General features: G+C 53.3%; 1 protein-coding gene across 2 annotated transcripts; it reads right to left on the bottom strand.

The window, feature by feature from the left end:
* Positions 1 to 15: 15 nt before the first annotated feature.
* LOC120512450 (carboxyl-terminal PDZ ligand of neuronal nitric oxide synthase protein-like) lies at positions 16 to 27852 on the bottom strand. Of its 2 annotated transcripts, XM_039730786.1 has the most exons (11): positions 27710 to 27852; positions 24123 to 24194; positions 7364 to 7456; positions 6713 to 6771; positions 5191 to 5299; positions 4818 to 4959; positions 4293 to 4453; positions 3161 to 3328; positions 2341 to 2518; positions 1765 to 2110; positions 16 to 1662 (listed from the first exon to the last, which is right to left on the bottom strand). In XM_039730786.1, exons 1-11 carry the CDS (start codon positions 27812 to 27814, stop codon positions 1194 to 1196), a joined length of 1902 nt encoding a protein of 633 aa, XP_039586720.1. In that variant the 5' UTR covers positions 27815 to 27852; the 3' UTR covers positions 16 to 1193. The 2 variants fall into 2 exon arrangements, with proteins under 2 accessions (XP_039586720.1, XP_039586721.1); XM_039730787.1 differs by lacking the exon at positions 3161 to 3328.
* Positions 27853 to 27919: the final 67 nt, after the last annotated feature.

The raw sequence follows: 27919 nt of genomic DNA, 5'->3' as shown, positions 1-27919 counted from the left end.
AGACACAGCACTGGCTCTGCAAATCTGTTTATTTTTTTCTTTAAAAGTCCATTACCAAACCACAGCGTCCTATGGAAGGGCTGGGCTGTCACTACTGCACTACAGGACAGCCCAGCCGAGCTTTACAACCCCCAGCCCGGCCCCCAGCCCCCTCCTGGCTCTGTCACAGCTCTGTCACTGCCATGGCTGGCTCTGGGTGCATGTCCTGTCACCCCCCTCTCCCTGCAGGAGCAGCACCACGCCAGGGACAGGCAGCACGGCTGCTCCACATCTCCATTCCTGCTTGACACTTCCCAACTCGACTCTCTGACACTTTCCCAACATCCTCTGACAAACAACCAAGGTGGATGAGCATCACCCTGCCATTGGCTTCTTCCTTAAACCGTAACTCCTCCCAGGACACTCACGTTTCTGAGACCAAACCCAAACCACACCGTAACACCCTAAAACCAGCACAAGGAGCAGCCTCCTGCCTGCAGCCAGCAGCTCGGGGGGCAGGGAGGGCTCTCTGCCCTCAGCCCAAGACATGGGGGGCACCCTTCCTTAGGGGGTCACCCCCTGCTGCAGGCTGCCACAGCCAGCCCTGCACCATCAGTGGCCTCAGAGGGGTGGCCCAAGCTGTGTGGGGAGTGGGAAAAGGCACCTATGGAGGCAGTGGTGGCTTCACTGCGTGGGGACACAGTGCTGGGGCTGCTGTCCCCAAAGCAGGGCTGGGCACAGCCTGGGGCTGGTGGACACTGGCAGCTCTGGAGAGACCCAGTGTGGTGGCAGTCTGGGACACACCCTGGGCAGCTGGGCAGGGCAGTGACACCGCAGCTGTGCTCCTGCTCAGGCTGCCACGGGTGGCAACTGATGAGGCAGAACAGCCTCTTGTCCCACAGTGCTGCGCCGTGCCCTGCCCAGGGCTTCCACCCTCAGCTCTCTGGGAATTCTCTGCTGTGAGCATCCCTGGCTGTGAGCAGGGACAGGATGGCAGTGTGACAGCAGTGTGAGCTGGTGCTGACTGAGGCAGGGCTGGCCAGTCCCATCCTCTGGGGTGGCCCTGTCGGTGTTGGGGGAAGCCATTATGTGGGACAGGGACAGGACAGGGACCTGTCTCGTAGCCTGGGCACAGGGACCCCCAGTGCCAGTGCAGGGTTGTGGATAGAGCTGCTGGGGCTGCCAGCCACCAACTACCACCTCCTGTGGCCCCACTAAGAGGGGACTCTGCTGGGCCCCACAGCAGTGTCCAGCTCATCTTCAGAGAAGCTGATGTGCAAGCAGGTGTCATCTGCAGGGGAGAAGGGCAGTGAGCTGTCCGTGGGGCTGCCCAGGGCCACTAACTCCTTGGCCAGGGCCTCGCTGGCTGTTGGGTCATGGATGCTGGCCAAGGGGGACATTGGCCCGCTCTCTCCAGTCCTGTCCTTGCCCAGAGTGCGCTGGCAGGCCCCAGCAGGGCCGGGCTCCGTGCTGGAGGCAGCACTCCAAGCAGGAGTCCTTGCCTCAGGGTCCAGGAGGGAGCTGGCAGTGATGCTGGTGAGGCTGGAGATGCTGGCACTAGGTAGGCTCAGGTGGGCAGTGCTCTCGGGCTTCACCTCCACTTCCAGGCTTGGCGAGGTCTTGCTTGACCTTTTGCGCAGGATGGGCGGAGGCGGGTTGAGCTTGGGGATGGGCGGCTGCCGCCTGCGGAGAGAAAGCAGAGAGAGGAGGTGATGGGCCAGTGCTTCCCTGCAGCACTCGGGTGTTCCTGTGCAGCTGGCAGGACACAGAGGTGGCACACTCTACCTGTCCTCGTCCCCTCTGGCCGTGTCCTCCGCCTTCTGCCGGCCGCTCCCGTTGGGCAGAGCCAGGTCGCTGACCTCGGAGCCCTCCACGCGCCGGCTGAGCCCCTCCTGCCCCTCCAGACACTCGTCCCCCTCCTTGCTGCCGTAGCGCTGGCTGCCCCTGTCCAGGCTGAGGTTGAGGTAGGAGTCCCTGGGGCCCAGGGAGGGCAGCGAGCCGGGGCCCACCGGGCTGCCCAGGATGCTGGCGGGGCTGGAGGTGGACGGCAGGTGGACGTCCAGGCTGTAGTGGTTCTTCAGGTTCAGGGAGAGGGACTGGGCCAGGGACAGGTTTTGCAAGGAGTGGTCAGCTGTGAGAGATGGACAAGGGGTATGTGAAAAATAGGATCTCCAAAGCAGCTGCTGCCCTGCACTGTGAGGGGTGCAGAAATGCCCCAGACCCCCAGAGCCTGCTGGGATGGCACTGGGAACACTCCAGTTGTTTCTTGTGACTGCAATGAATGCAGTGATTGCCCAGAGGGATGGAGCTGGGGGCATGCCAGCACCCAAACAACCGCAGTGAGTGTGCCATTGTCCTCACCCGGCTGCCGATGCTCATCCCGGTGCTCCTCCCGGGCCTCCAGCACTGTGAGCTGCCGCACCAGCAGCGAGACGTGCTGCAGCAGGTCGCGGTTGGTCAGCAGGAGCTGCCGCACCCGGGCCTGTGCCTCGATCCGCGCCGCTGTCTCGGCCGCCAGTTGGTCCTTCAGCAGCTGCACCTGCGAGGCGGGACGGGGACATGCGAACAGGGACATGCGAACAGGGATGATAGGGACGGGATGACTCGGACCGGCGGCGCGGGACGGGAGCAGCAGCCCCGGGAGCGCCCGGTACCGGCGGCGCCACAGCGCCCCCTGCCGGCCCCGCCGCGCCCCCCCAACGGGCCCCCCGAGCCGCTCCAGCCGCGGGCGGGGATGCGGCGGCATCCCGGGGGTGTGTGGGGTGCCTGCTGTCCCCCCGGCACCGAGAAACGCGCAGGGGATGTGCCCAGGCGGGAGGCACCGGGCTCCCCGCTCTGATGCTGCATTGGGGGTGGGATGGTTTCCAAAAACGGGATGAGATGGGGTGAAACGACAGTTGGGGGCTCTACCGGCCCTGCAGCACAGCCCGGGGCCGTGAGAGCAGCCAGCTCCGTGCCTGGGGGAGCTCAGCTGTGCTGCAAGCGATGCTGCCCGTGGCGCTGCAAGCGTTGCTGCCCGTGGCGCTGCAAGCGATGCTGCGAGCTGGGCTGCAAGCGGTGCTGCAAGTGGGACGCTGCCAGCGCTGCTGCGGGGGCCCGGCCGCCCCCACCGAGCCCGGCTGCAGCTGGCCCGGGGGAGGAGAAGGGCTGCTGCCGCCTGAGGGGAGGGCAGGACGTGTACCTGGGCCACAGCCACCTGCGTCTGCTGCTGCTGCTGGAGGAGCTGCTGCTGGAGCAGCTGGAGGCAGTGCTGGGAGGCCAGTGGGGTGATGGAGGCCGAGGAGCAGGGGCTGCTCGGGCTGAGCAGCTGCTGGGAGCTGGCCAGGTGGAGGGAGCAGTTTTCAGCATCCTGGGCACAAAGAAATGGGCAGGTGAGCAGATTGACTGGCTCCGGCTGGCTTTTGGATTTTGGGTCCCCACGGCGCTGAAGGAGCCCCTGTGCTCGGGGCACCCAGGGGGTGTGGAGGGGCAGCCCTGGGCTGTCAGCTCTGCACATCTGTGGGATCCCCAGTGTTTCAGAGAGGCTCCTTCCAGAGAGCTGCCTTGGCTGTGTTTGGGGAGGGCAGGTCCCCAGAGCAGGGAGTGACCCAGACACTCCACACCTTTCCGTGCTCGGCTGCCCAGGCTGGGCGGTGTCCCGGTGCCTGGAGCATTTGCCAGTGCCTGTGGCCACTGCCCTTCCTGCTGCTGCCCTCCCCGGCTCGGGCAGTGCCAGCAGGAATGCACAGGAAAGCCCAGCCTTTCCAGGCACGCAAACGAATCCCATGGATTCGGGGAGTGCCCGTCACTGCAGCTGTCTCCAGGCAGCCCTGTGAGCGTTGCTGTTGTGAGAGCTGAAGCGATGCCATTCAGGCCTCTCCGGGAAGTGCTCCCAGAGCTCTGTGGAGCACCCATTCATTAAGGTGGAACTGCTGCTCCAGCTGAACGTGCCGTGGGTGCCTGCACTGCCAGGGCTGGGCCTGCTGGGGACGTTGCTCCCTTGGCCTGGAGCTTGAGGGCAGCCAAGGATCGCTGCCAGGGCAGTCAAACAAGCAACTGCTGCAGAGCAGCACTGAGGGCACGGAAATCCAGCCTGGGTGGGGTGAGAAGCCTGCTCAGCCATGCACTGCAGCCCCCACCCCAGCCCTGGACACGGCCTGAGTGCAGTGAAGTGGGAGCTGAACAGCCTGTCCTGAGCAGGAGCCAGGAGGCAGGGCTGCAATGGGGTCTCCATGAAAGCACCTCCAAATCAAGCCATGATACAGTGACCCCGAGCAGAGGGCCCTCAGCAGCAGCAGAGCACATGAACCGTTCTCCAGCCAGCCCCCCATTACCTGGCCATTCTTTTCCTTTGAGGCTTGCCCAGGTTTCAGCATGCCAAGGTCCCCCCTGGCACCTGGCAGCTCTCTGGGGCCCCTCTCGGACACACAGATGCCACCAGTATTGATGCCAACCTCGTCCACATCCGTGATCTTGGAGCCCTTAATCTGGTGAACTTCAAACAAGACGGACACATGAATGTGAGCCTCCCTTCCCTGCCAGGACCCAGGAAAAGCCGGGGCCCTGCACAGGGCTGGGAGCTGGGGAAGCTCAGGGACAAGGGCCAGGACTTGCTCCAAGTCTCAGCATGCTGTGAAGGGGCAGGAGAGAGGGAATGGTTTACTGAGGGGCTCCAGACCCTCAGCTCGCTGAATGAGGGGGCTCAGCCTGCCCCTCCCCAGCGCTCAGTAGGAGTGGGCAGGCAGGGCAGATTCCCCACGCTCCCCAAAGCTCTCAGCCATGAAGGAGGTGTCCCCACCCCAAAGCATCCCCGCACCGCTGCCTCGGGCAGGGGCGTGCCCAGCCCTGCTCCTTGTCACCTTCCAGCGGCTGCTCCTCGGCCGATTTGTCGCTGGCGCCGTCGGCCTGCCCGTCGGCGTTCTGCAGGGCGTGCTGCAGGCTCAGCTTGTGGCACACCTCGAAGGCCTGTCCCACGGTGCGCACCACGCGCATGGCCTGGCTCTGCAGGGCAACCAGAGCCGTGGGCAGCCGTGAGCCCTCCTGCTTCCCACCCACCCTGCCTGTGCCAGCAGTGCCCCCCTTCCCTGCTCTGCAGCTGGGAGCTCCTGTCCCGTGTGCAATGAGGGCAGGAGGGCACAAGCACCAGGCACGGTGTTGGGCACACCCAGCACCCCAGGGAGCTGCGCCCTTGGAACCCGCAGTGGTGTGGGTGCATCCCCAGGAGCATCCTACCTTCTTCTTGGATTTGAAGACGTTGCACCTGAAGGAGTTGTTTGCGCCGTCCCTCGCGATGTAACTGAAAATTTTCAGGTCTTGCGAGTCATGAGAGACGTAGAAAATTCTAGGAGAGAGACAAAGGGAATTAATGAAAGCATGGGGAGTCTCTGCCCTCCAGACCACCTCTGCTCCTGTGTGTCCCCAGGTTTGCAGCCCCCAGGATTGGAGGAACAAGGCAGTGCTGGTGCATGGCCCCTCCTGCAATTTTCAAGGCAGGAGGTGATGGATTTAGAGAGTGTTTCAGGCTTGATGGAAAACCTTCTGGTTTCTGAAGTAGGCAAAAGCTTTTTAAAGCTCCTGTGGGAAAGTGAAAAATCTATAGTCTTGGAAAGAGAGTGGCTATTTTTAGCCCCAGCAATTAAGCCCTGCCCAGGCTCCAGCGAGGCAGAACTGCCTGCATGGTGGTGGCTGTCCTGCCCCCGGGGACACAGAGGGTCCCTCCCTGGCAGAGGGCAGGTGGCACAGCACAAAAGCCTCTCCCAGGGATGCTGAGTGCAGTCCGAGGATTCCTCTCTTTGCTGCTCAGGCTGACTCTCCTCCTTGTACTGCAAAACATTTTGAAGATTTTTATATATGTTTGATTTAATTAGGTGAAAATGTGACAAGTGAACTCAGCTCTGAATAGAGAAGAAACCAAAGGGACTCTTGAAAAATGTTTTTTTTCCTTCTGTTCTTTCTGTCACTGGAATATTTTGGGTGTTGAATTTGCAGTTAGAGCAGTTACTGCCAATGTACCACATCTTGTAGTGATCTTTTAAGAAAGCCAGAGGTGGGAAGTGGGCAGAGATAATGCATCAGCACATTCTCTGTTCCTTATCTCCTCACTAAGGGCTCTGATCCCAAAACCCAGTGTTGGGGATCCCAGTTCTCAGGGCTGTGGGCTTGTGGTACAACAATTCACTGTGCATATCCAACAGCCTGGAGCACCCTGTGCTCTTAACCCATCCTGAGGCCATGCACCATCACTGGGGTGGCTCCCCATCCCCAGGGGCTCCTGAGGCACCAGGTTTATGTTCAGGTCAACCTCTGGGTGGGGCTTGTGCTCTCTGGAATACCTCAGTATCCCACGGAAGGTGCTATGGAGAGTCAGTGCTTGCCATGTCTGCAAGGGTTAATTCCCAGTGAGCACTTACACCTTAGAGTAAGGCCCGGCTTCAGGAGCACAGGGAGAGCCATGCTCTGAAGGAAAACCATGGGAGCCTGTCTTCAGAGGCAGAATCAGAGAGAAATCCAGGCTGAAGCATCTCCAGGGTCACCCAGCCTAACCCTGCTCAAAGCAGAGCCAGCTTCAAAGTGAGATCAGTTCATCTCACTCTCCAAAATGTATGAAAAGGATTCTCCAGCAGCAGTGACTTTGTACCCTCGTTAATTTTAGATGGGCCTTTGGAAAGCCTTGTGGAGGGTCTCAGCAGGTGGGAGGAGGGCACAGCTCCCCAGGGCTGACTGGCCCTGCCTGATTGAATCCCCTGCCATGTACCTGTACACAGGATCGTGCATCACCACCATCTTACTCTCGTCCCAGGTCCACTCCTTTCTCTGTAAGCAGAGACAAAAACACAGGAAATCAGGTGAAACTCCACCAAACTGAAGGCCAGGAAACCTGGGCAACAGTGCTTTTGTCCCAAGCCACAATCCAGGCTGCAGTGTGATTAGATGAGCCATGGCTGTTTCAACAGCATCTCAGATAAAAATAGATTTTTAAAAATAATTTATCATATCTGATCACAGCCTTCAGGGCTGAAAATGGTCCCTAAGATTAATTTATAACATCAAATATGCAGAAGAGCTAGACCCTTTGGGGAAGAAGGCTTGGAGCTGGGGCTTAGGAGATCTGGATTCAGTGACCTGGTGGAAAGGACAGTGGGGCAAAGAGCTGAGGGGTGCTCAGACCAGGCAGCCTGGAAAAAGCTTTCTGGCATTAGCAAGAAAAAAACTGTATCCCCTGAGAGATAAATTCTTTGGATAGAAAAAAACCCCTCTTCCCACAGTGTAATATTCCCACTCTCTTTTCAGCAAGGTGTTATTAATTCTGGAAGCTGGAGTGTGTTCTGGTGCAAATCCTGGGTGTTTTTGAAGAAAAGGCCAGTTGTGGTTAGCAGTGACTGTGCCTGGGCTGGAGCAGCCTCACCTTCTGCTTCTTGCGCAGGATCACCTTCACCCCGTCCACGGACACGATGATGCTCACCTTCTTCTTCTTAATGTTCTTGGCTTTGAACTCGTACTGGGGGAAGAGAAACCCGAGTCTGAGAGAGTTCTGGGGTACCTGGGACAGAGTGTGCTAGTCAGTGTCTGACAGGAAAATGTCAGGTGTTGGTTTAATCCCAGCTGCTGAGGGAGGTGGGAATTTGTGAGAAAAAACATTTTGGGAAGGGCTTGGGATGCCAGGCAGGATCCTGCCTCTGTCAGGAGCATCCCTTGGGAGAGGACAGGTGGAATTCAATCCTCTGGACTGCACCCAGACTGTTAATCTGGATCTGAGTTTTCCTGATGCATTGGCCATGCCTGGTCCAGCAGGACTCTGCTCAGAGGTCTGATGGGGAGGTGGCACCTGCAGCACACACCAGCAGTGACATCTCTGGTGCCCTTGTGTGTCAGCACTGTGCTGCAGGGAATACCAAATCACCCAGGAGCTGCAGGGAGGGCCAGATGGGCGGCAGTAACGCAATTATACCTCAGTCATTTGCATAATCACATTAACCTCTGTGGGATCAGGATCTCTGGAGAAAAACCCTGCAGGTGTCTGCAGCCTGAGCTCACCTCCATTTGTGTTAAAAATTAAACACTGACTTTTAAATGTTGCTTTAGCTGACAGTTAGGAGCATGGCAGAGCCCTTCTACTCTGGAGACCTTTGTTTACAGCACTCATCCTTCCTGCCCCATTTTAAGCACCATTTTTAGCTTCCAAACACACCATTTTGATACTCCATGTTTCTTGCAGTCCCTGTTTGAAATCCACCACTTTGTCACGTTGCTTTTGCAAATCAATACAGACTCTGATTCGTGGATGTGGAGGAAAAGGCAATGCCAAGCAGCCTGAAATCTACCTAGGCCATGTAATTAGGCATCTAATTAGAACTCTGATTTCTTCATACAGCTGGGGACATGCAGGGAGCAAGTGAGATGTTAACGAAGTCCAGGCACCTTTTGGGATGCTGAAGTTGGAGGACAGTGTGTGGCTCTGTCACCCAAGCTCTGCAGGGAAGACAAACATCTTCCCCACTCCTCAGCACCCACTGTGAGCCACGCCAGCTTTACAGACAGAAAATTGGGTGGCTTTCATGTTGATCAGGCTTTTGATGCTGCTCATTGAATTCTTAGCACTCTGCAAGGTTTATGGTATCAGACAGACCCCGGATTAAACCACAGCCTTTTGATCTCCCCATGAATTATTACTTTCAGACAAGCTCTTTAAAAATCTATCTATGGCGCTATTGCGTGTGAAGCTGGAGCTAAATTAGCTAGACCCGTTTTTTATTTATGGGGAGGAGTGAGAGGAAGGGTGAGGTGCTGAGTGCATCCTGCAGGCTGCCGGGGGCCCAGGGGGATGCAGCAGCGCCTGCAGGTCCGGGGTCAGCAGATGGACTGGCCAGGCTCAGCACCTGAGAGGGCTTCCCCACCCTCTGCCCCTCCTGGCCAGCCCCCCCAGCCCAGCTGCTCCCCCTCCCCTGGGCTCACCAAACTGTTTGTCCTTGTCTGCTCCATGAATGTCAATAAACCCGGGATAGACTGTTCTGCCCGCTAAAGAGCTGTTTATCTTTCTTTATACACAAATGGCTGGGAAAATACTAGCTGTGCTTTCCAAGAAAGAGCAATACAGTGTATTTTCCCATTGTAGCAACAGGGGTGCAATTACATTCAAACAAGGCTCTTTACTCAAAGGCTTTAAGCAAAGTCCAAGCCTGGATTTTGCAGAGATGCTTTTTCTTTCTCTCTTGGACAGAAAGGAACAATCGGGAGCAGCAGCAGTGAATCTGTGGGTGCTGCCAGGAGGGATGGCAAGACTCTAAACCCAGGGAACTCCAGCCAGCTCCCACACAGCCCCACCCAGCCTGGCTCTGTAGAGGCCTCCAGCTCCAGGAGAGCTGTGCAGCACCACGAGCTGGACGTGGCCACAGTGGCCTCAGGGAGGAAGGAGTTTGTTGGCCCTTCCCTCTCCAGGGAGCCCGTGGCCACTGCTGCATCCTCACTGGGGCTCACGGCCCAGGCACAGCCCAGCCATGGCCAGACCCAGCCTGGCCTGAAAACAGAACTCACTGGTGCCTCAAATCTTCTCTAAAGGGTGAAAGCCTCAAGCAGCAGAAGCTGTAGGATGTCCCAGCAGAGGAAGCATCAGCTGAGTGAGAGCACTGTGCCCAAGAGGAGGCAGAGCCCCGCGGTCACATTGCACCAGCTCACCTTGGACTCTCTGCTTCTCCCCAAAGAAGAGGCAGGTGGAACACAGCTTCAGTCATTTAATTGCTTCCTATCAAGCAGGAATCAGTATTTTAATGAACTGATTTATATAAGGACAGGAAAGCACATGGGAAAAGCACTCTGAGACAGCTGACTCTCTCCTGTAAATGCTCAGGCACAACCCAACCTCCATCCCAGGCTGCCACAGCACAGACTAGCCACTGATTTTCTTCTTACTATTGAATTGATGGGATTTTTCCCCCCAGATCTGTCAAGGTTACTGACAAATCCAAACCCGCATAGCAACATTTCTCTCTGCTGCCTTCCATGATTCAATCTTTATTCTCCTGTTGTTTGTGCTGTCCTGTGGGGAAAAGCTTTCTGGATGCTAAAGGATCTGGAGCTGCCCCTACAAGTGGCAATACAGCAGCCTGGAAGCTTTCTTAACTATGGAGACAAGATGGGACATTTTATAAAAAAAATGCAGGTCAAACAAGGGTAATTAATTTCATTTATTTTAGCAGCGTCATTAATTCTATATTTGCTGTGTTTGACCTGGAATATTTTCCACTTCTGCTCTTAAATCCCTGTGTTCAAGACTTTGCCTTTGCTACGGTCCCACACACTGCTGGCATGAAATATTAACTTACCCATGAGCTAAAGACTGTATGACTAGAAATGTTAATGGCGCCGTGTGATGCATATTTCATTGGATAATTCCACCCAAGCAGATATAAATTACACATGCAGTTTCCAGCTTCCATCTGCTGATGAAACTTGGGCTAATGCACATTGGAAATCATGTGCAGTTTCCAGCACTAGGAACAACCTGCATGAATACAGTTATTCAAGGAAGCAATTCTTAATGTGATTAATTACTGAAGGTATCAGGGCCTTCATTATGCAAATGAAAACTGTCATAAAATAGAGAGTTTGCAGGTCTTGGAGGCAGTCTCTGCTTCCAAAAAATGCATCTTCTTCATTAACAAGGAGCAGCAAGGCCAGAACATGCTCCTGGCCATGGTTCAAATGGTGTTTTAAGTTGTATTAAGGCAAATCAAAGCAGAGGCTCTGCAGGTTTTTGAAGCTGGAGTATGTCAATGCCCCCAGTCACAGCTGGGTATGGACTTATTTGCATGCCCATAGAAGATGCCACAGGCTTGGAAACCAGCGACTTCTCCCTGTGGCTGTAAATTCTCCAGCCAGCCCCCAGCCTGCTGCCCTGCCCTGGGCTCCCCCCGGCCCATCCCGGCCTGGCAGGCTGCAGGATCTATGTGTCCATAAACAACCCCAACAATAGCCCGTCCCAGCCCCCTCCCCGGGCTCCTCTTCCAGCCGGACACAGGGAGCATGGCAATGAGGAGGTGGGAACGAGCCCGGCCCTGCCCCGCGACTGACCGGCTCCGGGCAGGGACCGGCCCTGCTCCCCCGCCCACGGCTGCATCCCACCGGGGGCTTCCCTTCCCTTCCCTTCCCTTCCCTTCCCTTCCCTTCCCTTCCTCCCCATCCCCATCCCATTCCCTTCCCCGTGCAGCCTCTGGTACTACACGAGTCCCATTTTAGGATTGAAAGCCATGATGAATCCAAGTGTTTCCAGCTCAGGAATGTAATTAATTTCAAGCCAGCTGACCCACACGGGGTGAGCACAGGGTGTTATCTCGGCTGCTGTTTGAACTACCCCAGCTTGGAGCGCTGCCCTTGGAGCTGATACTCCGGAGAACTCTGAGCTCTCCCAGCCAGCGGGGCTCAGCCCTGGAGCTGACAAACCAGCAGTGTCCATCCCCACACCCCGGCACCACAGGCTGCTGGCTGTCCAGCCTCTGATCCCCCCTCAGCATCATCCCACCTTCCCGAGGTCACCCGGCCCGGCCAGCCCTGCGGCTGTGTCTGGCAAGCGCTGTCCCGGTGTGTCCCTCGGGAAGCATGTGTCTGTCAGTCCTGCCAGCCTCAATGGGCCGGGCATAGCCCGGGGCTGTGCTGCAGTAGCTGGGCAACACGGACACAAAAGCCACGCAGGAAGCAGCGGAGACCAGGAGGGCACCTCCTGCCCAGTGGAAAAAATGTGAATTTATGATCCTTGGAAACATAAAACTGCTCACTGGAAAGCAGAAAGCGAAAAGGGAGTACAATAGGCAAGGAGAATGCTGGCAATGTACTCCAAGTCTTTTTTTCTCATTTAAATGAGCTCCTTCCAGCATCCAGCAAGCTCTCTGTAGATGCTGCAGACTGCTCCCCAAGCTATCACGGGCCTGCTGGGTTTCTGGGAGTCCCTGGAAGGACAGCAAGGAAATGTGGCCCCAGTGCATCCCAAAGGATCCCTGGCTGAGCTGGGCAGGGCAGTGAGGATGTTGCCCTGGCTGCAGCAGCTGGAGCCTGATCACATCAGGGGGAGAAGGAGAAAGAGCTGCCTTTTTTCCAGGTCTCCTTTGACACCTGAGCAACCCAGCTTCAGAGCATTCTGATGCACATGGTAATACAGACCTTCCTCTTCACCCCCCTTCTCCTCATTTTCAACAAATCTCATCTTTGGGAGGTCCCAGACTGCTGAAGTCTCAGACAGGCCTTAGGGATAACTCATCTTTCCACCCTAAGGTGGCATGGCAAAGGATGTGGCTGGAGTTCAGACATTTCTCTGCTGCAGCAAAAGGATGTGGAGGAGAAAGCAGAGTTACCCCCACGGGGGTGAGTGGGGCTCCTGCAGGTGATGGGAGCTGTGGGAGCCCAGGGCTAGCAGTGGCTCTTTAATTAGTCTTTTCCACCTCTGAAAAACCACAGACTGTCCTAGAACAAAGCTTCTTCGCCTGCTTTTAAGAAAGGGTGGGACAAAAGCAGCCTTTTCATGGCCTCCTCCCTGTGGAAGAGGTAGTGCAGTACTGCTGAGCTCCATCCTGAGAGGCACAAGCAGCCTCACAGCCCAGCACAAGGTGACATCATCTGGCCCTCGGTGCCTCTCTGACAAAAGCACCATTGTGTGTCTGTCACTTCCAGGAGCTCCCTGCTGTCCCCAGGTTTAATAGGGAGCTTTCCCACACACGGCCCTTCAGCTCTTGTCTTGCCAGGGCAGGCCAAGCCCAGCTCATGGGGAAGCTGGGTTTTATTTTCCTCCCTACCTCTATTCACTTTGTAGGAGGAAACAAATGACCTTTTCCATCTGCAGTGCCTTGGATGATTAATTAGCAGCAGTAATGAAGTAGTGTCTCGGGACCCCACCCCAACAGGAGCATGAGATGTCCCTACCTGAAAAAGCTGCTAGGTTACTGCAGATAAAAAGTGCTAATTTCATTAGAAGCAGGTCAGATTCACCTGAAATAACCCTGAGAAGTGAAACTGCAATTAAACACTGCAATGTCTTCAAGTAATTCCATATTTCCCTGCAAACATCTGTGTCACCCTGCAGAGAAGGGCCTGGTTTAGTGCATGTTTCATATCCTAGCTGCTCTCCAGCCTGGTATGTAGGACAAGAGGCAAGTTAGGAGATTGGATTGCTTTCAACCTTGTCCACCAAGGTTCACACAACAAAGCTCTGAAGAGCAGGAGCCAGGACTCTGCAGCAAGCTCAGAGCTCCATGAAAAAGCCCCTGACCCCCTGCATGGCTGTGGGAAGGTATCAGAGTATTTTCTATGTCTGTTTCTCACTCACAAAGCAAGGATATTCATTTTCTACTTCATTCACTCAGTTGTTCTGGTTACAGCCAGCCCCTGCCAAGTGACAGCTGCCCAGCACCTCGCTGGCAGGGCCAGCCCACCAGACACTGCCTGTACAGACAGGAGCAGGAGGCAACTGAGGATTTCTGCTGCCTGCTCCAAAATTCCTGTGGTACTCTCAGTCCCTACCCACCCTCTCCATGAGCCTGACAGGCCACAGCAGGGGAGATGCTCCTGGCTCACTTCCTGGTACTTTGGCTAGGCTGTGCAGAGAGGGAAAAGAGGAGGTGGTGTCCTCAGAAGCAGGAGGGGAGATGGGGCAGGGGTGATTAACAGGGCTGCTTTGCTCTGTCTCTGTGAGGTGGTGTTTATTGCTTGTTTGGAGAGAGAATAAAAAGCCAATTTTGTTCTTCTGTGGCTTTTCAGAGGTGTGTTTGTGATGCTGCTGTTGAGGAGAGCAGAGCATTGCTCAGAGCAGTTTGTGGGCCTGCCACTGCAGAGTGTGGGGCAGGGGCTTAATGAGGGTCCTGGCAGGGACCCACTGGCACAGCACAGAGATGGGGAGAAAACCCAATCCCACTGCCATGTACAGGCTCTGACAAAGGCAGGTACTGGGATTGCAGGCCTCTAAATAATGCAGGGCTTTGTGTTTATGTAAGGATGAAGGGGGATGGCAATCCAGAGGGAAAGGCAGCCAGAGCAGGCTGGGTTAGGGTTAGGGTCTGAGTGCAGGGATGGAGAGGGAATGTCAGAGCTCCTGGGAGCTGGGGCAGGCACAGCAGGTTCAGAGGAAGAGGCAGAGAAGTGCCCACGTGTTCAGCCTGATAACCAAGTGAACCCAGCCCTGGCTCCCCCAGGGCCAGGTGGGACCTGCTGGGGTTCTCCATTTCCAGCTGTGCTGCTCTGCAGCCTCCTCCTGGAAGCCCTGGTGGCTTCAGGGAGCTCAGCATGTCCTCCCAGGGTGGATACCTATCCAAAGGAGCAGGAGCAATCTAGTTTGCTGCTGAGAATCTGGAGAAGCTACATCTGCATGACTAACACCTGCGCTGTGTAAATGCTGCAGGGAGGGAACATCTCCTGGCTCCCAACTTGCTATCACACCCCATATGCATCTTGGGTGCTGTCCTCCAGCTCTGTGTCTTGCCATTTCTCCTAGCCACCTACTAGGGAAATTAGCATTTCCTCTGCATTTCCACAGCAGAGTCAGGAAGCTGGACTTGGCACCTTTATCTTTGAGCAAGCAGAATCCCAGCTAGAAGGAGGACTTGATCTCCATTTGCATTCAGAACCAGCACTTGATTACAAACCAGACCAGAATGACAATGGGGGATGCTGAGTGTGCTGCTGTGTGCAGACCAGCCTTCAGGACTCCTTGGCTAGGTGCAATCCATCTTTGTTCTCCTGCAGGGCTAAGAGCCCTTTGTTAGCTCAAGCCCTGGGTGCAGCTGAACCTTTCCACACCTCAGTGCCAGCAACCCCCATGAGCAGCCTTGCTATGTACTGGTTTGAGGCACCCAGGGACAGAAATAATCTGCTTTATTGCCAGGCAAGGAGACTTTTTCTCTGTAGCTGTTAATACTATCGATCTCCAGCAGTTCCACTTGAGCAAACATTTCTTACAGAAAACCCAGTGACTTATAGCTGACCTCCAGGCACTGCACTGGAAGGATGAGAATTACCCAGATGTGCAGCCCTGAGCAGAGCCAGGCACAGCACAGCTCCCACACAGCTTCCCTCCAAGTGGGCCTTGCTTAGAAATTACTGAGGGCTAATAAAACTGCAGTTCCTAAATTTAATGGGAAGTCTCTGGGTTCTCCTCAAATTGTCCATGAAACTTCACTCAAATTTGGAAACAAGACTGCTAGTGTAAGAGAGGGAAAATTCAAGTCTAATTGTGTCATTTCCAAAACTCCAGAATATTAAGCAGTTCAAGGACTCTATTAGCCTCAGGGGAGCTGCTGAGATTAGTGAATCACGACGAGAGAAAAGCCTGGGTTTAGATATGGAAATTATGGAAAAAGAGGGTTTTATGCTCTTAGTATTTATTGTCACTGAGGTCTTGTCACCAAAGCTGCACCAGAACATCACAGGCTCCTCTCTCCCCGTGTCCCTGGGCTTGCAGTGGTGTCAGCAGGAGGTGTGAAGCTGTGGACATGAATGCAACCTGCAATCCCACACAGATTAACCCAGACATTGCCCCCTGCCCCAGCTCACAGCTCCTGCCACCAGCTGGGGCTCAAGGAAGCGAGACCAGCACTGCCCTGGGGGGCAACCACGTGAAAACAGGAAACGTGCCTGGGATGGAAGTCTGTGCCCTGTAATCACTGACAGCAGGAGCACAGGCTGCAGCAGGACTGAGCAGGTCCTTGGTGCTGGGGGATCACTGACCCCTGAGTGCTCCATGAGCCGTGTGTGCCTCTGCAGCAGGTAAAGGACACTCAACGGGTGACATCTGAGCCTGAAGAGTACCCGTGTGCCTCACACCCTCCTGAGGTGTGACTGCCTCGTCCTCCACCACACTGCACCCAGCCTGAGCATGTCCCTCTGCTCTTCTTCATCTGACAAAAATCATCTGATTTTTAGGAAGAAAAGCCCGGAGCTCTGAGGGTTGGTGGGATTCCAGGGAGTCCATTGGACCTGGCTGTGCAGGGAACAGGGTGATTTGGGGCCCTGGCCTGGGATGCTCCTTCAATGCACAGGGCCACATCCTGCCCTCCAGCAGAGCCACCCAGGCAGGATCTCTGCAGCAGCAGTGGCAGAAGGGTGGAGGAAGTGGGAAGTGACTCAGGTGTCCTGAAAGCTGTCAGGCAGCTGCCAATTAGTCCAAATAACCCATCTGGTCCAGGGAAAAGACATTTAAATAATGTCTAATCACTGCTGCAGGAAAGAAAGAAAACCATTCCATAATGCCTCTAAAAAATCCCTGCTCCCTCATCAAAGCATCCTTCCTTCCAGGGAGCCATTCAAGACTTTTATGCTTCAGATTTATCACACTGTTATTTGGTCAAAACATGAAGTAGCTTGTCAAAGTACTATGGATTCTGTCTGCCTTCAGGCCTCATTTAGTACAGAGCAAAAACAGATTGAAGAAAGCAAGCACAGAACCCAGCTATTGTTAGCAAATCTTATTTTCCTGGGCTGGATTTGGCTTTGTGGTCACAGCCCCTCAGGGTCCCTCTCCTCAGAACACTGATCAGTGAAATACAAAGGGCCCTTGAATGTGACAAAATCAAGAGAACACCTACAGGGGCACCCACTGCTGTGCCCTGGCTGCCTCCTCCCGTGTCCAGCACAGACAGCCTGAGAACCAGAGAGGCTCAGGCAGAGCATGAGGATTACACTGTAGCCACAGGATGACTTTTTTTCAGATTTTTCTCTGCACAGAGAGAGGCTCACGGGACAGATTTAAGTGTTTGTATCTTCATGGGTTATTCTGTTTTGTTCCTGAAGCACAGCACCCTGCTCTGGTGGAAATCCACCCCTGAACTGGCTGTACAGGGAGGGTCTGTGCTCCTCCCCAGGGCAGCCCCAGCTCGGTGCCCCTGCAGCTGTCACTCACATTTAGGCAGCTCCTTGTTACCAAGCCAATCCAATGTGCTCTCCACACTCTGGTTACCTTCTCAATTACATTTCTTCAGGCACCAACAAAGAAGCAGCTTTGAGCCGTGGCTGAGTGTTCTTCACCAGAATGTAATTTGAAAGCCATTATATTTCATCTCTGTAATACTCTACAACCAGTTACATAATTGGTGAAAAAGTCTCTTTATTTCAAACTAGATAAAAGCTTTGCAGAGATCTCATATGGTGATATTTTAGCTAGTGAAATTAAATGCTCCAGTAATATAATGATAATACTGTTAAAGCCACTTTATTTTACAATTAAGAGGTACCTGCTGCATTGCCAAGATTCAGCATCAGACAAAAAGCTCTGTCTTGTTCTATTTAGCACTAACATTTTAATTTAGCTTTTATCCATTTAAATGCTGCTTTTATTAGCCTTCAACCAAACTCCAATCCACCATGACTCTTATGCAAAACAGAATTAATGTGCCTGACTGGTTCCACCCCCTCGCTGGAGAAGCCACGGAGGTTTGAGGGTTCTGAGGAAGGCAAAAAGGTCACTGCTGCCTGGAGATGACACATTGCACTGACTGATCCCTCCACCCATCTGTTATCAGCCCTGCACTCTGAACAGGGTGGAGGAACTGAAGCATCTCAGTCACCGGGCACTCCTCAAAAACTGGGTCAGGAAATGTGGCCACCAAAAATGCCCTCAGCTGCCTTCTGGCACAGTGACCTGTGCTCACAGCTTGACCAGTCCCCACTCGTTTCAGCTCAGGGGTTAAGTGACAGAAGGTAACTAATTATTCTGTGGCAGGAAGTCCAGAGGTGATTTAGGGTTGGAGAGGAGCAGGGTGGAAATCTGCAGGAGTTTCTAAGTCAGTGGGGCAGCTCCTTTGTATGGTGAGATCCCCCCAAGCAGGGAGCAGAAGGTTGGATTCTCATGGAATCTCAGAGGTGTTTTTTCCTCTCCTCCCACTCAAGACACACAGAGCACAGTCAGTTCTCCACCACATCACACAATGCTGCCTAGAAACACTGTGCATGATGCCACTGCAGAAGCAGCTCATTAAGAGCTTCTTCCCTTTGTTTTAAGATAATACAAATAGCAGAAAATGGGTAAAACAAGCTTGGGTTTGTCTGAAACAAAGCAGACTCAATTTTTCTAGAAAGCCAGCTTCCCCATTTTAATTAGTCTTTTGTAAGGCTAGGAAAGCAGCTTGTGCATGGAGCACACCAGAGCCTGTCAGGGTGACCATGGAGAGAGGCCTGAGGAGCTGCACCTGCATGGCCCACCCTCCTGGGGCCTTCATGGCAGGGATCTCAGGGAGAGCTTGTCCCACCTGGTGTTGTGGCTAACTGGTGCTGCAGGGCAGACTGGGAAGGGGAGAGGCTGCAGAACTCCGTGGCAGGATGGCAGAGGGTGAGGAGCAGTGCCTGGGAGGGTGCAGCTCCTGCAGTCTCACACTGAAGCCACTTGTTTTGCCTGGAGAAATGGAATTTTGCCAGACATTCTGCCAGAGGGCTCAGCTCCTTCAGCATCCTGTGCTGCATGCAGGTAAGAACCATAATGTGTCTGTCATCCCTTAAGGAAAGGTGGCATCCCTGTCATGCTTTATCTTCCTAAACACCAGGAAACAGTCTGTGAGAACCAAACCTGGGGGCCATTTGCAGTGTGGAGCAGCAGAATGCTTTGCAGCAGAGCTGTGCATTGGATGTGGTGGTTTCAGTGCTGCCTGCCCTGGGCAGGAGCAGGGAAGAGCTTTCTGGCAAGGCTCAGAGAGCCTCAGAGCACATGGTGGGACTCCTGATCCCCATCCCTGTGCAGGAAACTCTGCTATAGATGCAACAAACAGGAAAACAAACTAATGAGGCATTAGGGCTAAACTTAGCTGCAATTAACATTTAATTACTATCCTGAAAACACTTGCAGTATTTTGCCAGGGCCTGGAAAGGTAAACCCAATTAGCTTAATCTTGTGTGGTAGGAACCTTAAACTGGTTGAGATGCCTGTTCTCATGGATGGGACCCTGAGGGTAACTGGTGTTTGTGGGGCCTGGAGCTGAGCAGCCCTGTGGGCTGATCATGTACTGCCTGTGTAAAGCTGCAGAGCCTTTCTCAAACCTCTGCTTTGGAGAAGAGTCAGAACTGACACCAGACATTCTGCAGAAGGTGCCAGAGCAAGTTTGTACATGCTTGTGTACACTGGTTTGGCTGCCACAGCTCCCTCCTGGAGGCCACAAGCTGTGTCTAACACAGAGCAGGGGAAACAACCCTTGCATGGCTCTCCAGAGATGCAGGGAAGGTATCCTAGAAAATGAGGCTCTCTCAGAGCATACTCTGGGGTGAACACAATGTCTTAGTGTGGGGGAAAAGGAGGAAGAGATGCCTGTGTTTCACACTCTAACCTTGTCAGAACTGTCACTGTTTCTCCTGCATCCTCCTGTAAATGAAAGGAAGGTTCATGGTGTTCTGAGAACTAAAGAAAGGTCCACCCCAGCAGTCTGAGGCTGCTGAAATATTTTAAGATACTAGGCTTGTTGTCTGTCACAGCCCAGGGCTATCATTAGCTAGCTCTGGATGCTCTTCCAAAGAGGCTGAAAGGGAAAACCCTCCAGGAACTGCAGCAGAACAAACTCCCATCCAACAACAACAGCTCCTGGCGTGCAGCTACAGAGCTCTTACCCCAGGGCAAGTGCTCCAGCAGTTGCACTTCCATGTTTGAGTCTGTGCCTCAGCTACAGCTGACCAAATATCTTCATTACAGAGGGAGAGGCTGCAGAGACTAACCAAGAAACCCAGCTGGGAGTTCAGCTTCTCTCTTTATTCAGTTGTGATCACAACTCCAGCTCAGATTAACATGAAGCTGGCAGGAAAGTATAGCTCTGAACACGATAACCCAGGAAGGGCTCATAGGCAGAATATGTCAGAGGAATCCATGCAGCAGTTTCTAGGTGAACTTCTGCCTGCCTGGGAAAACTGAGGGAACTGTGTTCTAGAATAATCTCATGGGGAAATGCCCATGAAACATCTCTACCTCTGAAACCTGTCACACAGTAATAAATTAAACTGAGAGGGCTGAAGGCAATCTTCCTGCCCTCTGCCATCTGTCCACCTGGTTCCTCTCCTTCTGCAGGAAGAGCAGATAAATCCCACCCATATTTGCTCCTGAACTGTTGGAATTTACAGCCTGGCAGGGCTTTAAGTGCAGTGGATGAGCCAGCCCAGCTCTGGAGTGCAGAGGCAGGTTCCCTGCAGCTGTCCCTGCTGCCTCTGCTTCACAAGTTTGTGCAGTAGGACTGTAACTTACTCATCCTGATTTAAATTGCTGTCATGTCACACTTCAACAGCACCAGTTGATACTTGGCAGTCAGTCTGACTTACAGTGTGGCTGGATTGCACCTCCTCACTCAAATCCTGTGTGGAGAGACTGCAAAGTGCTGAGGCTCTGCTCAGATGGATGCAGCAAGAATGATCAGGATAAGAGGGAGGCTGAAGTGAGAAGCCAGCTCTCATTCCAAGGAGAGCTCAGGCATTTCTCATGTATCCTGCACTGAGGTTTATAAATGCTTCTGTTTCTCTGGCACACTGGCCTCTGGGGAAAAAAGGCTTCTCAATTAAATTAAGCCCAACAAATGTGGAGGTAACAGAAGACACATTAGTCTGGATGCCTGCCTCCTGTTTGCTCATCCTGGTGTTTGGATGGGCACAGCACCAGTTGGCTGTTCCCTTATAGAATGATTAAATAATCCAACATCTGGCTCCTTTCTGAGTGTCAATACCTGCACAGGTCCAAGCTAAACCTTCCAAACAGAATGAAATTTGCAGGCTTCAGAGATTCTTAAGTGCACATTCCAGGGAAACTGATTCTGTGCCTTGAAGGCAGATAGATGGAGTGTCTTGGGGAATTGCTGGCAGCAGGCTGTCTGTGGGGATGACAGGCTCTGTCACTTACTCCTACTGTGTCCTTGTACAGCTCACCACTCAAAATAGCAGCACTAGGCCTGCTCAGCTGGCTGTGGAGGGCTGGACTGAGGCTGGAGGTGCTCTGGGAAGGGAAGGGCTGACCTTCTCCTCTGGTCAGTGCTGGCTCTGGGGAATGCATGCAGGACGTGTGGTGATGTTTACCCTGCACTTGAAGCCATCCATTCCCTGGCTAAAATTTTCTAAGCAACCTCAGCCGCTTCAAGGAAGTGGTTTTTGTTTTACAAAACCCATCTTCACATTAGCTACCGCTTGAATTGTGAGCAGGAAAGATTTGATTTGTACATAAACTCCCTGGAGTGCTGAGAAGGCTCCAATACCTGCAGAGGGATCCACTCCAGCAGAAGCCAGCTCAACCAGAACACTGCCAGAGCACAGGAGCTGCCAGACACCCAGGGCTGGATGGCCCCAGGCAGCTGCAGGAGCAGATGCTGCTCCCTGGGAGGTGGGGGAACACCTGCCCGGGGTGCTTGGAGCTGGGAGATGAATTGGATTCTCCCAAGCAGGCCCTCGCTGTGCCTGTCAGGGTACAGGGTATGTATCCAAGCTGCAAACTCATTTCATCACCTCCCCTGCCAGGGCAAGAGGTAGAGGGATTAGCTTGAACTCTGATCATATAATAACAACATGGCAGCTGTAGGCAGCTAATAATCCACTGTGAGGATTAGCAAACTTAAAGTTGTCTAGCTCTGCATAATGGAAAGCTAAGAACAGCAGCTTCCCTGTTCTACCTACTGCATTTGCATTCTCTCCAGTGGAAGCATAGAACATGATGAGACAAGGCTTTCCAGTCTGTTATGAAATGGGATCTAAAGTGTGACTAATGGAGTATTGCTAGCAATTCTACAAGCATTCATTCAGCCCAGAATATGGATTTAAGCTTTACTAAGAGACTGCACCTCAAATACCTGCTGAAGAGCAGGTCACTTTCAGCAGGCTGATGCTAAACTTGTTATTTGAGGCTCTCTGGGAGTAGTGTCCTGAAGTCTTCAGGCACACTGCTCTGCTCACACATGGAGAATCCCACTGATCCAGAATCCCTGGCGTAATTCACTGGCAAAAGAGCCCAGCACAAAACACAGACCATGCCAAGGAGCAGACTTGTCACCTGGTGCTGCTGCTCTCCTCAGGACCTGTCAGGACATCAGGAGTCCTCGGCAGCTGGAGGCTTTTCCCCCAAGGCAGTTTTGGCTTGTATCAATTCACTGATGAGTAACCAGAGTAAGCAGCTCTGACACAGCCTGGAAAAGAGAGCTGTGACTCCTCATCCTCCTCCCTGCTCGCTCTGGAGCAGCACCAGCAGTGAGGAAGAGCCCCCCTGAGCTGTGGGCTGGCTCCATCAGCACCAGGATGGCTCCCACTCCTCCCATGGCACAGGGAATGCTCTGCTGGGGCTTGTACTGCACCACTTTTCTCTTCTGCTCCAGTGGAGAATTCCAGTGGAACACTGGAGTGCACAAAGGATGAAAGCTTCACCACGACATGTCCCTGCCAACACTTGGCAGGGCTGTGGGACCCTGCTCACTCTTGCACTGCAAACAGGCACTGCCACTCTCAATAACGTAGGAACAAAATACTCATTTCCCTCCAGAGCTTCTTCCACTGTTTCCTCCCAGTTGTAACTGGTGCTGCTGAGAGTCCATGGGAAAAAACTCTAGTGCAGACAAGGCCTCTGCATGCAAATGAATGCTACATAAATAACCCCCATCTTCCCTCAGTTCCTAGGTTGGGTACTCTGTGCACCAGAATTCTCTTCAAAGACCTCCCAGTTCATTCTTTATGCTCTAATTAAGGATCAGTGCCAATTAACTATCTTCAATAGAGGAGCATCTTCCGCTCAGCAGCCAGGAAGTGTCTGAATAAGATCCTGCTGTACAATGTGCACATGAAAAGGGAAGCCCTCCCTTTTTGGAATGGGCTTCCAAGATTAAAAACTCAGTATAGATTACTGGATGCCTACTTTAAAAATCCTGTGTGACAAGATTAAGTGACAGCACCCAGGAATGCAGAATGGGTTTTTTACATGTTTCTTGTGGTACTCAAGCATGCTGTTGCACTGCCAAGGCTCTGAGCTAGGTACCACTGTGGCAATAGCAGGTGTGAAAACAGAATGTGACACTTTAAGTGATGTTAAAATACTGATTGCTTTTTCTTACAAGGGTGTCATAGATCAGCAGAAGTGCAATGTCAAATATGATGATAAATATTGATTGAGATGAAAAATTGCCAATAATTATGCCAGCACCTAAACTGCCCTGGTAGTTCTCACCTATTGCTTTTATTTCCTACAGATATTCACCTGATCCATAAATAACCAGGCAATTTAGAATGCTGCTGAACTGTGTTCTGAGCAAGAGCTGTGCTAACAGTCTGAGCAGGCAAAGGGAGGGGAATGTCATTTCTAAGCTTGGCTGGAGATGAATACATCAGCTCCCCAGCAGTTACAGGCTAAGTTTAAAAAACACTATTCTAAAGGAAAATTAGATGGTTAAACACTGTGGGGGAAGGGGGGGGAAATAGGATAATCCCTTCAAAGCTTTAAATGGAAGATTCTCAAACTTGCTTCAGCTGATGTGAGACACATGAACAGCCTCAGAATTAAGACCCCTGCAAAACTTCAGCCAGACACAACAGCTGCACTGCCTTTTGGGGGAGATGCACTTGAACTGGTTATACACAAAGCAGATGTAAGCCACCCAACCCTGCTAATCACAGCTAAATCTGGGGACCATTCACAGGCTGCTCTGCAGAATAAAGGGGCAGAGCAGGAAGAGAGCAGCCTTGGTGATGAGAAACAGGAACTGTAAAACTGTACTGGAGCATGGGGAAAGCAGCAAATTATTCTAGGAGCAGTAGAATCCACAAAGTCTAGTCAGATGGGATTTACATCAATCACACCTGTCAGGGCACTGATATTTCAATATATAACACAATATATTTGGAACTGTCAAGGAACTCAAGTGCTTTTGGGAAGCACATTGTGCCCAGCTTATTCTTCATGCACACAAAATTCCAAACAGGCTAAATAAATCTCTTAGGCTCAAGGAGAAGCCCCAAGGCTGCTGAGCACAGGAGAGGGGGTAACACTTGAGTTTTGCTAACAGATCTCTTTGCACAGAGCACAGGATGGGCCTATGCTAAGATGCCTTGGGAATTTCTGGAGAACCTTGCTGCAAACCTGATTGGGCTGAGATTTGAGCTCCAGGTAGGAAGGGCTGGAGGGAATGTGGAACAGTAGATTGCAACCAAGTCACTCTGGGGAGTGTAAGCTTTAAGTGTGTGGGGCTCAGCCCTTGTGAACTTACCCGGATCCTCCTCATGGCTGCCACGATCTCCACGCGGCTGTTGGGCCTGGGCACGTCCAAGCTCCCGATGTACTGAAAGACACAACACGAGGTGGCTGTGCAGTAATGCACCAGGTCACGTGTGGGCTTCCTCAAAACAGCTTTTCTCAGGTATTTAGTCCCTTGGACTCCTTTGACCCAGGACAGGACAGCAATACCTGCTGTAGATAATGTTATCAAGTTGGGGATTTCTGGGGTTGGGTGTGAGGCTCTGACCTCATTTGGGTTCTGGATGTGCCTTCACCAGTGCTCTGCAGGGCAGTGTCTGCTGCTGAGTTATGATCCTGTGTGTCTGAAAATGGGACTGTCTATCCTTTGTTCCTCCTTAGTACACCTGCTCAAAACTGAAAGCACCTAAGAGCTGTAAAGCTTCCAGGAAACACCTGTCCTGGAAAAGCCTTGTGATTCTACCTTAAGTTTTCAGTCTGGACCATGCTACCTCTTGGTACTGCTGTCCCTGCTTGGCTGGACCAGCTCAGCTGTCTGCAGAATCTTGGTAAACCCACCCAAATCTGTGTCCTACCACCCTGCTTAGGGGAGCTGCAGCCCTAACCAAACTGCTTGGGGTTGAGGGTCTGCATTCCAGTGTCTGTGCCAGTCCTAGCAGGGTCCCTCACTGGGGTCTGAGACATGGCAGGTGCCCATCCCCTCCACCTCTAGCCCTGCACCACAGCCACAGCTCCTTGAGCTGGCTGCCTGAAAGGAATGCCAGCACACTGCCCATGCTCCTCAGGTTATCATGGAACACCCACGGGCAGCTTCCTGCTGCTGGATTTCTCCCTCCTGTGCTGCCTGTTCTCTCCCCTGGTGTGCCAAAGCAGAACCTGCTCGTTCCCCCTTGGCAGGAGGCAGCAGCTGCTGCCTGGTGGCACTGGTGACAGCACACGTGGCACCGTGGCTGCACAGGAGTGCCAAGGGGAGGAGGCACAGCTGCCAGCTCAGCCCTGGGAATGAGGAAACGTGTGGTGTCCTGGGCAGTCACCCTGCGTGGGGAGCAAAGGCTGCTGATGCTGTCAGGTACTGTGGCTCAGCTCTGAGGGAAGACCTGCACGCCCAGGGCACGTTGGGGAGGACAGGGAGAATGTCACTGAGTGAGAGGCAGATGACAGCCTGTGCTGGGAGTGGCCCTGGCAGCTGCTGGACTTGGTGCTGCTGGGGCCCAGTGGGGTCCAGCAGCTCCCTCAGGGTAACACAGCCCACCTCTGCTGTTAGTGGTGGTTCACAGGGTTTAGTGACTCTCCCAGGTTCATGAACTGTGTCTGGGTTTTAGTGTGTGGTTACAAACTGTTGGTTTTTTGGAAGTTGTTCCCTTGTGGAGAGGAAAAGGAGCAGCTAATCAGGTGGCCCCTGCAAACATTCATGGTGATATTATATATATGAACTGAGACAAAATAATTCCCCAGAACAGCCCCATAGGTACTGCTGTTACTGACACAGTTCTGGATTTATTTCTCCGCTGTACTGCTTGTGGATTGCAATGGGTTTTATCTTGGAAAATGTCTGCTTAAAAGGGCTTTCAGAGATGAGCTCTCCTGGCCCAGTCTTTAGTGCTCTTTCTCCTGCTTTGAAATAAACACAACAAGCAATCTGAAAGGTCATCTGGCTTTGCTGCTGCTTCAGTAAATGCCTTTGCAAAATGGCATTTTTAGGAGCAGTTAAGTTCATCTATAGCCTTTGGTAAACCACAGGAGAACCAAGCTCAGAGCACGAGAGCTCGAGGGCAGCAGGGAGGGGAGCAGCAGAGCCAGGGCTTCCCTCTGGGCTGGTGGGGAGGGCAGAGCTGGACTGCTGTGATCTGTGGCCTCTTTGGTGTGCAGATCTCCTTCCCTGCTCCTCTGCCCGTCAGGACAGTCACTGCTAACCCAGATGAGCTCCTTGCAGCTGGCTGGCCTTTTGTCTGCCAGCAGCAGAGCTGCAGTGGGGAACAGGCCATGCTCCTAATGACAAATTAATTGGGGCAAGAGGACAGCTGGGACTGCTGAGCTACAGGAGATTCTTCCAAACTCCCTGCTCTGGCCTGGCTGCAGAGTTTGGGTACCTGTGCTGCCACACAGAGCCATGAAACTCATGAAACAGCACACAAAGCTCTGCCCAAACAAGCAGCTCCCAGTAGTGACCTCCTGAAGATTACAGGGGGAGGAAGGCAGTTTGGAATGTGGAGATTAGAGAGGCAGTGTGGTCAGTAAGATTGCCTGGTGTGAGACACCTGCAGCCAGCTGCAGCCTTGTCATTGTCAGCGCTGCAGCTGACTGATGTGCCCACAATGAGCAGCATAATTGGAAGAGACAGACTGTAAAGCAGAACTGAGCAAGCATGTTACTAAGGTAATGCAAGCCCCATCCCCGACCCACACATCCTAACAGGGTGTTAGCCACTCGCCAGCTCTGGATGCCTGGAGCTGTCAATCTGAAAAGCCAGTTTCGCTCAGTTAAAGGTACAGTTGCTACCCATCTTTTAAAAATCAAATTAAGAATTTTTCTTCTCCTCAGCACAGTCTGCAGCACAGCAAATGCTAATTTAAATAGAGAAATCACAGATTAAATGTTTTCTTCCCTAAGGAAGATAAATTTTTTAAAATACATGATTAGCTGTCTATTCGGATTCATCCTGTATCCTGCTTAAACCTTACAGCTCTTTCAGCAGGAAAACCAAGAGGCACAAAATCCGTATTTCAAAGCTTTATTGGAATGTATATGCCCCTTCTTTCCAGCTCAGGAGACAGCAGGCGTGAATTCCATTTCTAATCTGTGTTAGGCCACCTGCAAAGAGGGGAAGGGAGCCTGTGAGTTGCTCCAGCAAAATGCAATTCTTCTTGTCAGCTGAATTATAAACCCATTCCCCATGCTGTCTACAGAATGCCAATTCCAATGGAGTCACTTTCTGAGAGTGCTGCTGTGCTGCCAGGCTGTTCCTCACGATCGATACGGAATTTCTGACAATATCAGTATTTCTTTCTGATGCCTGAAGGCTGCAGACCTCGTCTGTCCAGCTTTCCATGCAGGGAAGGGGTCGGCTGGAGTAAGGCACTATTATTTGAGCAGCACGTAGCAGTCTGCAGGTTTCCAGGGGAATAGGGAGCTGTCACCCCGCCGTGCAGGACGGGGCAGGCACTGGATCGGACAGGGATGAGCACCTGGGACAGCATCCCCGGCGCTGTCAAGAGGGGTCATTCCAGAGCAGCTCCCAACCGCAGCACGCAAGGCAGCTCTAAGGACTACACAGCTGCAAAAACACTAGGAAAAGAGCAAGAACCTGTTTGATTGCGCTAATTAAATGTAAGGCTTTCATAACTGATTGCTGCTTTCTTTAGACTCCCTCAGCGTGGCCCAGGGGCACTTCCAGAGCTGAAGAACAACGGCGGCAGGGCTGGGGGGGCTCGGCCTCGGCCCACGGGGGCCAGCCCCGGGGACCCCGAGCCGCAGAGAGCCGCAGCCCGCCCTGTGCAGCAGCCAAAGCCGGGGAACCCCGCGGGGCTCCGGGGCCGGGCCAGGCGGGCCCGCTGCGCCCCCGGCCCAGGGGCTGCGGAGGGGAGCGCGCCCGGGGCTCACCTTGGCCTGGAAGTGGATGCCGTGCTGAAAGGCCTCCTCGTTGTGCAGCGGGACGCGGGAGTCGCAGCCATCGTCCACCAGGTTGTACCGGTTCTTCACCGGCATGGCGGCGGGCGGGCGGCCGCCTCAGCCCGCGGCCGCGCCGGGCANGCCGCCCCGCCCCGGGCCCGCCGCGGAGCCGCCGCCGGGCCCCGCTGGGGCGCTCGGGGT

The sequence above is a fragment of the Passer montanus genome, unplaced genomic scaffold, assembly GCF_014805655.1.
Source record: "Passer montanus isolate IOZ18808 unplaced genomic scaffold, ASM1480565v1 scaffold73, whole genome shotgun sequence".
Lineage (NCBI taxonomy): Eukaryota > Metazoa > Chordata > Aves > Passeriformes > Passeridae > Passer > Passer montanus.
Note: the sequence above shows the minus strand (reverse complement) of the source record. Positions and strands in the feature narration are given on the sequence as shown.